The 11,473-nt window shown below is 40.5% G+C and overlaps 1 protein-coding gene across 1 annotated transcript; it reads right to left on the minus strand.

The window, feature by feature from the left end:
* Positions 1-436: 436 nt before the first annotated feature.
* On the minus strand, positions 437-7,331 carry LOC126076772 (zinc finger protein 699-like). Its single transcript, XM_049885320.1, has 2 exons — positions 7,327-7,331; positions 437-2,365 (listed from the first exon to the last, which is right to left on the minus strand). Exons 1-2 carry the CDS (start codon positions 7,329-7,331, stop codon positions 1,165-1,167), a joined length of 1,206 nt encoding a protein of 401 aa, XP_049741277.1. The 3' UTR covers positions 437-1,164.
* Between the last annotated feature and the right edge of the window lie 4,142 nt (positions 7,332-11,473).

The raw sequence follows: 11,473 nt of genomic DNA on the forward strand, positions 1-11,473 counted from the left end.
AATATCATTCTCTAGTAGAAGGAATTAGAGTTACTTGGAGAAAAGTCTGATTCTAAAGCTTGGACAGGAAAAGGACAAGATGAGCCTTGAACATGACAGAAAGTAATGTACAAATTATAATGGCGACATGTCAAAAAATACAGGAACATACTTAAGGGAGCTCCAAATAACCAAATCTGGGACAATTTGAGCAAGAAAGGAAAAAACAAGTAATATGGATTAGCCTATACTGGTGTAAACAATCTGATAAATAAAGAGGAGAAAAGGGAAAGCTATTCCTTGCAGAATTCCAATTAGTAAACACAGACGAAATTAATGAGACAGCAAATACCATTTGGTAAACACCACAATAATAATAATCATAGGTAACAATTATCAATGGGTACTAAAAAAAAAAAAAAATTTTTTTTTACTAAAATTATTAGGCCAAAGTATGATGAAAAACTAGAATATCTGTATAGCCTCAAAGTATCCCCTATGAGAAACTTACTAATTATAAAGGGTAAAATAGTTAACTTTACAATAGAAAAGAATGGGAGGAAATGCAATAAATATACAAACAAAACACTCAAACCAAATACAAGATCAGTGTACTTTATTGTATCAACAAAAACATTAAAAAATATAGAACCACATTTGCTCAAGGCTATTCCCTGCAGCCTTATTGGTAACAGTCAAAGACTTTAAGAAAGGTAAAATTTAGTTTAGACTGAGAAAGTAACAAACACTGATGAAAACAGCCCTGCAGTTACAAACAAACTGTCATCTCTACCGAAGGCACGAAGTAACTCTAGTGACCCCTTCTTTGAGTTATACTGCTTTCTTACTCACTGAGAAACTTTGTTCTTTAATCATGGACTTTCAGAAATTTGCTGTTTGAAATTATAAAAGAATGAAACATTCCACTTCTGACTTAGAATAGTCTCTTTACTTTGAGTTCCTGTATGTGAAGTGAGGTGTGAGAAACAACTCAAGGCTTTCCTACATTCGTATGGCCTCTCCACTGTGAGTTCTTCTTTGTCTAGTGAGGTGTGAGGAACTCCTAGATGTTTTCTCACGTTACTTACATTCATAAGGCCTCTCTCCATGGTGGGTTCTTATATGTGTAGTGAGGTTTGTGGATTGCCTAAATACTTTCCCACATTCCTTACATTCATAAGGCCTCTATCCACTGTGAGTTCTTATATGTGTAATGAGGGCTGAGTAATGACTAAAGGCTTTCCCACACTGCTTACATTCATAAGGCTTCTCTCCACTGTGAGTTCTTATATGTGCAGCAAGGGCTGAGGATTCACTAAAGGCTTTCCCACAGTCCTTACATTCATAAGATCTCTCTCCACTGTGAGTCCTTAGATGTGTAGTGAGGTTTGCGGATTGCCTAAAGACTTTCCCACATTCCTTACATTTATAAGGCCTCTCTCCACTGTGAGTCCTTAAATGTGTAGTGAGGTTTGCTGAATGCCTAAAAGCTTTCCCACATTCCTTACATTCATAAGGCCTCTCTCCACTGTGAGTCCTTGCATGTGTAGTGAGCGCTGAGGAATGACTGAAGGCTTTCCCACACTGCTTACATTCATAAGGTTTCTCTCCATTGTGAGTTCTTATGTGTGTAGTGAGGACTGAGGATTCGCTAAAGGCTTTCCCACATTCCTTACATTCATAAGGTCTCTCTCCACTGTGAGTTCTTATATGTGTAGTGAGGTTTGCAGATTGCCTAAACACTTTCCCACACTGCTTACATTCATAAGGCTTCTCTCCACTGTGAGTCCTTATATGTGTAGTGAGGGCTGAGGAATAACTAAAGGCTTTCCCACATTCCTTACATTCATAAGGCCTCTCTCCACTGTGAGTCCTTATATGAGTAGTGAGGGCTGAGGACTCACTAAAGGATTTCCCACATTCCTTACATTCATAAGGCCTGTCTCCACTGTGAGTTCTTATATGTGAAGTGAGGTGTGAGGAACACCTAAAGGCTTTCCCACATTCCTTACATTCATAAGGCCTCACTCCACTGTGAATTCTTGTATGTGTAGTGAGGGATGAGGCATGACTAAAGGCTTTCCCACATTCCTTACATTCATAAGCTCTCTCTCCACTGTGAGTTCTCATATGTATAGTGAGGGATGCGGACTGACTAAAGGTTTTCCCACATTCCTTACATTTATAAGGCCTCTCTCCACTATGAGTTCGTCTATGTGAAGTGAGGTGTGAGGAACGACTAAAGGCTTTCCCACATTCTTTACATTCATAAGGCCTCTCTCCACTGTGAGTTCGTATATGTGTAGTGAGGGACGAGGACTGACTAAAGGCTTTCCCACATTCCTTACATTCATAAGGCCTCGCTCCACTGTGAGTTATTATATGTCTAGTGAGGGATGAGGCATGATTAAAGGCTTTCCCACATTCCTTACATTTATAAGGCTTATCTCTGATATGAAATTTTTTATGTAAAATGAGGGATGAATGACAACTATAGCTTTTAAAACATTCTTTACATTCACACTTATGACCTCTCACATGTGTCCAAAAGGATAAGAAGCTACAGAAATCTTCCCCACATTTGTTACATTCATAGTGTTTCTCATCAGTGAGTGTTATCACAGAATTCTTAAGGGGTGAGATACAAATGAAGTCCTTTCCACATACCTTACATTTATGGGGTTTTTTCCCAGTAAGAGTTCTCATAGAAGTGGTCAGGTGAGAGGAACAACCACACGATTCTCCACATTCCTTACACTGACAGGTATTGCATCTAGGGTGAGATCTGGTGTGATGCTTACGTGATGAGTGATCCATGAAGGCTTTTCCATGTTCACAGCATTCAAAAGGATTTACTTCTGGAGGATTTCTTTTTAGCACAGTAAGATTTCGAATCCAGCTGAAGGTTTTCCCACACTGACTGTCTTCATTACTTTCACAGAGGTTGTCTACTGTATGACTTCTGTTAAAAATAGGCAACATGCTGTTGGAAATAAATTTGTTCCCATTTCACTGTTACCAAATACAATGAAACACACATGGATTTTGCCCTGACTTATCTCATGTTTCATAGGTTAAATCATCTAGCAGAGATACTACCATTACTGTCACTGTTTTTCTAAAATATGAGGCTTTCTGATAATTTTGTCCAAGTGAAATATGTTTCAAATACTCCGTATCTGACTCACATTTACAAAAATGTTATAACATATTGTGAAAATTCTCTGACCACATAATTTTACAGCTAGGCTTATATACACAAACATACATACATATAAACTTACCATCAAGTCGATGCTGACCCTTAGTGGCCCTATAGGACATAACAGAACTGCCCCACAGGGTTTCCAAGGACTGGCTGCTGGATTCAAAATGCTGACCTATATATATATGTGTATACACACACACACAAATATATGTATATATATGTATATATACATAAACATACATATGTGTATTTTAACATCATGACACCTTAGGACTTTTTCCTGAGGCACTGTTTTCTCTCGTTTGAATGACACTCACCTCAAATGTCTCCCCTCATTTTTATGCTGATTTTTATTGCCATACAACTCGGAGATTTCTCCTAACATGGAAGCCCAGGTGTTATCCTTCATGAATTGCACCATTATATGTTCACTGGATAACTCTTCTCCATCATTAAGGTTTTGAGAGACTGACCCAATAATACAAGTTGAGATTCACAATATAAAACAAAAAGGAAAGGAATTATTAAGGGGAAAAAAGGTTGCTGTGAACAAATAGACTTACACATTTCACTGTATGAGCACTTTGGCAATGGTTAAAAAACAATTTACTAGGAAATACTTCTATGACGATTGAGTGATGGTGACATATATAGGTGTAATTAGGAGAGCTAGGTAGAAAGATATTGAACACAGTACACATATAGCATTAAGAGAGGAAAGGGGTCTCCATGACCACAGGTGTGGGAGGACTGGTAAAGTCAGAAAAGTAATGCCAGGTATCTATAAAGTTGTGTCCTCAACCCAAAAGAGATTTTTTCTAGCTAACAGATTCAAATGTAGTTCTCTCCATGCAGGGCTGGTCCTTCAAAAAAAATTCTTGCTTTCCTGGTGCTTCCCAACACAGTGGCCCTGGATGAGTCCTATCTCCACTCTCCTCAGATCTTTCCTTTGCTTCTCTGGGAAAACAAATGGGTATAGCTGACATGGTGCTCATGGAGAAATGCTCATCATGAGGGAAGACAGTATAGAGTAATGAACATTTCTTTGACACTGAGCCAATACTTTGCTCTTCAAGGTTTCTGAAGATAGACAAGTGTGAGTTTATTTGCAGCAAAATAATCATGTCAAACTTATAATAAACACGGTAAAACCCCCTACAAGGTCCCAAACCACAAACCTCTCAGTGCCCCAAAGTGACCCCTGAAGCCAATGCTTATACTTCTAATACTTAAAGAGCCTCAGAGCTTTTAACCACAGGAAAAATAAAAATTCACTTTAATACATACAGCTGTATGTTCATTGTGAAGCCAGGATATGTGAGCTCCATACACCAAGGGACCGTGTCTGTTTCATTTAACAATTTATTCCCATTCCTCAGCCCAAATACTGGAGCAAAGTCTATGAGTAAAACATTTTTGTTCAAGAAAGGGCCACATAAACCAGAGACGACGTCAGCCTGAGATGGGAAGAACTAGATGGTGCCTGGCTACCACCGATGACTGCCCTGACAGGAAACACAACATAGAATCCCTGATGGGGCAGGAGAATAGTGGGATGCAGTCCTCAAATTCTTCTAAAAAGACTAGACTTAACGGTCTGAGACTAGAGGGACCCCGGAGGTCATGGTTTCCGGAACCTCTGTCAGCCCAAGGCTGGAACTATTCCCGAAACCAACTCTTCAGACAGAGATTGGACTGGACTGTAAGACAGAAAATGACAGTGGTGAGGAATGAGTTTCTTGGTTCAAGTAGACACATGAGACTATGTGGGCAGCTCCTGTCTGGAGGCCAGATGTGAAGGCAGAGGGGGACAGGAGCTGGTTGAATGGACACGGGGAATATACGGTGGAGAGAAGGACTGTGCTGTTTCATTAGGGGGAGAGCAGCTAGGAGAACACAGCAAGGTGTGTATAAGTGTTGGTACGAGAGACTGACTTGATTTGTAAATTTTAAAAATAGAAATATTTTTGTTCACTAAAGGAATAAAGGAAACCCTGGTTGCATAGTGGTTAAGTGCTATGGCTGCTAATCAAAAGGCTGGCAGTTCAAATCCAATAGGCGCTCCTTGGAAACTCTATGGGGCAGTTCTACTCTGACCTATAGGGTTTTTATGAGTCGGAATAGACTCAGCGGCAATGGGTTTGGTTTTGTTTTTTTTTTTTTAAGGAATAAAAAAAAAAAGATGCCATTCTTACCTACTGAGGCCAGGTTTCTGAAGGTTTCCATCATCACATCTCTGTAGAGTTTCCCCTGAGCAAAATCCAGCAAAGCCCACTCTTCCTGGCTAAAGACCACAGCCACATCCTCAATGACCACTGAGTCCTAAAACATCCCACACATTCTGGATTAGCAAGGTACCATGTGTACAAGAATGAAGGGTGAGCTGACAGTCCTGGGGAACTGAGAATTCATAGGGATTTGACACGAGGTTCTGGGTTCTATCAAGGTCTACTCTAGGGTATAGCCATCAGCCTTATGCCTTCACTAACTACATTCACTTCCCTCACTGATTGCATCCCGTCCCACGGACTTCCGACGCACTGAAATAATCTCTCCACAGTTTGACTAGGACCAATTACAGGCTTATTCCTCATTCTTTACGGTCTAGAACAGTTAGAAAACAGTAGAAATTAGAGAAATGCTCTAATTCAGACAATCACTTCCTTGTGAACAATTTCACCTCCTTCCATAAGAACCATCAGAACATTCAAGAAAACATAAAGCAAAGGGTGAAGGCAGGATGAGCTATTAACAACTGGGAAAGACTGCAGAATGGCAGGGAGTCCTTTTGACCTTCACAGCCATGGGAGGACCAAGCCCCCACAAACAGAGTGGCAACCCAAGGCCCTGAGCTGGTCCTATTTTCTTGAACAACTCCAGGACCTTCAGAAGGTCCACGTGCTGAAAAAAGAATATTCTTTTGGAGAATTATGAATTTTTACATGTCAGTCAATATTTTGCAAAAATGCAGCTGTTGTGTCATCCTCTCTGCCCCTCTCATGGAGAGAGACAAAGGTAATAAAAGTTAAAAAGAGCTCAGGTGAGAGTCAGGAAACATGAGCATTCATACAGCCCCACAATTCTCAAATTTCAAGATCTGATGCAACTGTACACCAATTATCAGTGACTGTTCCTCTCAACACACATAAACCCACACAAACAGTCTAATGTTATCAGACGACAAAGAGCACTACCCCTGCAGAAACAAGAACAGTTTGTTTGCTGACAGAGAAGAAGAGGTTACGATTCCCATTTTCTCATGACTACACAACACGATGAACGTAATCAATGTTACCACGTTATACATGTAAACATTGTTGAATTGGCAAATGTTCTGTTACATATGATTATTACCAGAAACAACAATAAAAAACATTTATTTTGTAAGTAAGTTGAACTACGGATAGTTTACCTGTTAAATTGCTCATGAAGCCTAGGACACAAGAGACTTACACACCAGCCCTCTAGTGGCACCATTCCAAATTTCTCTCACATCTGCATCCTCTGGGAGGCACACAACCATGACTATCTGAACCCTGACCACTGGAATTCCCTGGTCTGTAAAGGTGACCTCTGTGAAACAGCACCAATCCATTGGCTTCTTCAGGTAGTGAGGAGAAAAAGGCCGCTAAACCACACTTTGGGTGTTAATACAGAGCAGCTTTAGAATAAGAGGACTCCTCTTGTCAGGGAAGGGGTGAAGTTAGCTGTCTATGTCGTCTCGAATCAATCCTGGTATGCTGTCACGACGGACTCTGAGCTAGAGCCAAAATCTAAAGTCTCCACTGCAGGGGGCCAGGTTACATATTTTAAAGTCATCAACAACCCTAACATTCATTATACAGTATAGTAATGATAAAATGCTCCATATATTGAACATCTACGATTTGTGAAAGGTTTTGTAAAGTTTTCGACACCCCAGCACATTTATATCTCATGGCTCTTTTTTTTTTCTACTAGAGCTCTGCTGTATACTAGGCACAGGAGACAAAGGAAATATTGGATTCAATTCAAAAACCCCGGAGCTATTTCTCCCGGAAAAGCCCTGCATCTGAGGCAAGACTTCTTCCCTTCAGACTCTTTACTGTGACTACCTTCATTTATTAAAATTATTTAGGTTTTATTGACAAAGAGCCTACTTCATGTTGGCAAAGCAGATACGGCAGTGAATAAAACAGAAATATCCAGATGAACATCGATTATAAATTGAGTGTGGACAGTAGATTTTTTTAAATCTACACATATATATAATGTTGAGAGGCAGTGTGTCCTACAGAAAATGTAGCAAGTAACACAAGTATATTTATCTTTAGTTAATTAGCACACAGAGCAAAACAATCACTTTAGAAAACATCAGCTAGTGAAACCTGGCTGGAAAGCATCGGCTGGTGAAACCTGGCTGGAAAGCATCGGCTAGTGAAACCTGGCATGGTAAGGGAAAAGAGATCACAGTTTCGGTCCTAGAAACCTGGAGGCAGACCATGATGATTTTGCAAACACTTATATACGTTTCACATGCTCATCAGCATCAACAAGTCCCGACATAGAGGTACGGAAGCCAAAGGGCTCCACTAACCTTTAAGTCCAGAAAAGGAAAGGTCATTAGCAGTAGGCTAAACATATAAATTTGGGAAACTGGAAAAAACGAACGCACATAAATAAATGGTATACAGAAAGTAACACGAAAATAAAGACGACAGTAATGACAAAACACAAATGAAGACTTCTAGTTTCTGGTCCGATATATAAGGAGCTTGGTGTTGTCACTCCTGTCCTCACAAGGAAAAATCTGAACATACTGAACTCGGAAAACTGAGTTCGTAGGGCAAATTGCTGCCCCAATACTGGAAGGACACATAAGCAGCTGCAGAGAATCACACCAGAACAAAAAAGCCTAGGAGCAGAAACCACTTCTAGGATCAGTCTATCAGCTCAGGAAAACTTAAAATGCAATTGATGAATTGCTGCAGGCTCAAGGTGGACAAACTTCAGGGTTAAAAATGCCAAGGGTGGCAGGGGTGGCACAATCTTACAGGGAACCACAGAGTTCTATGAGTTTTACCTGGGGAACCCTATCAGGTCCTCAGTGTGACCATCAGAGAAAAATCTCCTTGTGCTTCCTTCCAGTAGGGGTAAGAGGAAAAGCAGTCATTTTGAAAATTTCCCAGAGGGTTTTGTTCTCCCTGACAAGGCCTGCCCTCAAGGGAAACTATCTTACCAGAGTCTAACTGACCTGCAATAGTGAAACACCCAACTCCAGCCCCATCAAGGCTTCCTGTCTCACCAAAGTGGGTGAGGGGAGAAGCAGAGGTGGACTTGTACAATCACTGCCCAGGGGCACAGGCTCGCTAAAAGACTGAGGCTTCATCGCTGCACTATCCCAGCTTCCCTTTGTCTACACCTTACCACTGTATCAACAGCGCTCTTATGTAATAATGGGATTATGAAAGAAAGAACTCCCAGTCGCAGACCTGATTTAAGAAGTCCCTAAGAAACTCGATCACAACAGGGAAGAAAAAAGCAAGAACATCAGAGCAACTGAAAACTACAGCAAACACTAAACGCAGCCGAACGTCTAGCCAGATAAAAATAAACCCTCATCCTAAAGGCCTATTTATTTACCTCATGCCCTTTTACTTAGTATATAATCTCTGGCTTTCAGCAAAAAACTACTAGGCATACTAAAGACAAAAACACAGCTTGAAGAGACAAACCAAGCATCAAAACCAGTCTAAGATCCGGCACAGATTTTGGAATTAACAGACCAAAAAATCCAAATAACTATAATTAACATGCTAGGGGTACTAATAAATAAAATATGTAACATTTAACAACACAGGTGTAATGTAAGCAGAGAGATTATGCAAACTGTAACGAAGAAACCAAAACAAATGATAGAAATCAAAAACACTGTATCAGAAATGAAGAGCGCCTTTAAACAAGTTCATCAAGTGACAGGAAAAACTCAGTGAGCTTGAAGGTATGTTAATAGAAACACTCAAAACTGAAATGCAAAGAGACAAAAAGAATGAAAAAGACGGAACAGAATATCCAAGAAACTGTGGAACAATTGCTGTGGGCCATTCATGTACTGAGAATAACAGAAAGTAAAGACAATAGAAACAATCGAAAGAAATATTTAAGGTAGTAAGGAGAGAAATTTAGAAAATCAATGACGTATACCAAACCAAAGATTCAGGAAGTTCAGGGAACACCAACCAAGATAAACGCCAAAAAAAAAAATTCAGCTATTCAAACTGCACAAATCAAAGAGAAAATGCTGAAAGCAGGGGAAAGGGGATCACCTTCCTGCTGAAGAGCACAGTTAGGGATTACATCAGACTTGTCTTGAGAAACAATGTGTCTTAGTTACGTAGTGCTGCTACAACAAATACACCAAAAGTGGATGGCTTTAACACACAGAAATTTATTCTCTCACAGAATTGTTCTTGTTAGGTACCTTCAAGCTGGTTCCTACTTACAGCGACCCTATACACAACCGAACAAAACACTGTTCAGTCCTGCGCCATCCCTACAATCATTGTTATACTTCAGCCCACTGCTGCAGCCACTGTGTCAGTCCACCTCGTTGAGGGTCTTCCTCTTTTCCGCTGACCCTGGGCTTTGCCGAGCATGATGTCCTTCTCCAGGGACTGATCCCTCCTGATAACATGTCCAAAGTATGTAAGACTCGGTCTCGCCATCCTTGCCTCTAAGGAGCATTCTGGCCGCACTTCCAAGACAGATCTGTTCATTCTTCTGGCAGTCCATGGTATATTCAATATTCTTCACCAACACCACAATTCAAAGGTGTCAATTCTTCTTCGGTCTTCCTTATTCATTGTCCAGCTTTCACATGTGTACGAGGTGATTGAAAACACCATGGCTTGGGTCAGGCGCACCTTAGTCTTCAGGGTGACTGCTTTTTAACACTTTAAAAAGGCCTTTTGTAGCACAAGCGCCCAATGTAATGTGTCTTCTGATTTCTTGACTGCTGCTCCCATGGGTGTTGACTGTGGATCCAAGTAAAATGAAATCCTTGACAACTTCAATCTTTTCTCCACTTATCTTGATGTTGCTTATTGGTCTAGCTGTGAGGATTTTTGTTCTCTTTATGTTGAGGTGTAATCCACACTGAAGGCTGTGGTCTTTGATCTCCATCAGTAAGTGCTTCAAGTCCTCTTCACTTTCAGCAAGCAAGGTTGTGTCATCTGCATAACGCAGGTTGTTAATGAGTCTTCCTCCAATCCTGATGTCTCGTCCTTCTTCATATAGTCCAGCTTCTCGTATTATTTGCTCAGCATACAGATTAAATAGGTACGGTGAAAGGATAACAACCCTGACGCACACCTTTCCTGATTTTAAAGCAATCAGTATCCCCTTGTTCTGTACAAACGACTGCCTCTTGATCTATCTAAAGGCTCCTCATGAGCACAATTAAGTGTTCTGGAATTCCCATTCTTCGCAATCTTATCTATAATTTACTATGATCCACATAGTGGAATGCTTTTGCACAGTCAATAAAACACAGGTAAACATCTTACTGGTGTTCTCTGCTTTCAGCCAGGATCCATCTGACATCAGCAATGATATCCCTGGTTCCACGTCCTCTTCTGAAACCGGCCTGAATTTCTGGCAGTTCCCTGTCAATACACTGCTGCAGCTGTTTTTGAATGATCTTCAGCAAAATCTTACTTGTGTCTGATATTAATGATATTGTTTGATAACTTCCACATTCGGTTGGATCATGTTTCTTGGAAATAAGCATAAGTAAGGATCTCTTTCAGTCAGTTGGCCAGGTAGCTGTCTTCCAAATTTCTTGGCACAGACAAGCGAGCACTTCTAGTGCTGCATCCGTTTGTTGAAACCTCTCAATTGATATTCCATCAATTCCTGGAGCCTTGTTTTTCGCCAATGCCTGCAGAGCAGCTGGGACATCTTCCTTCAGTACCACTGGTTCCTGATCATATGCTACTTCCTGAAATGGCTGAACATCGACTAATTCTTTTTGGTATGACGACTCTGTGTATTCCTTCCATCTTCTTTGTGTCGTTTAATATTTTCCCCATATAATCCTTCAATATTACAACTCAAGGCTTTAATTTTTTCTTCAGTTCTTTCAGCTTGAGACATGCCATGCACTTTCTTCCCTTTTGGTTTTCTACCTCCAGGTCTTGCACATGTCATTACAGTACTTTACACTGTCTTCTCAAGTCACCCTTTGAAATCTTCTGTTCAACTGTTTTACTTCGTCATTTCCTCCTTTCACTTTAGCTACTCAACATT

This window comes from Elephas maximus, chromosome 5 (assembly GCF_024166365.1).
Source record: "Elephas maximus indicus isolate mEleMax1 chromosome 5, mEleMax1 primary haplotype, whole genome shotgun sequence".
Lineage (NCBI taxonomy): Eukaryota > Metazoa > Chordata > Mammalia > Proboscidea > Elephantidae > Elephas > Elephas maximus.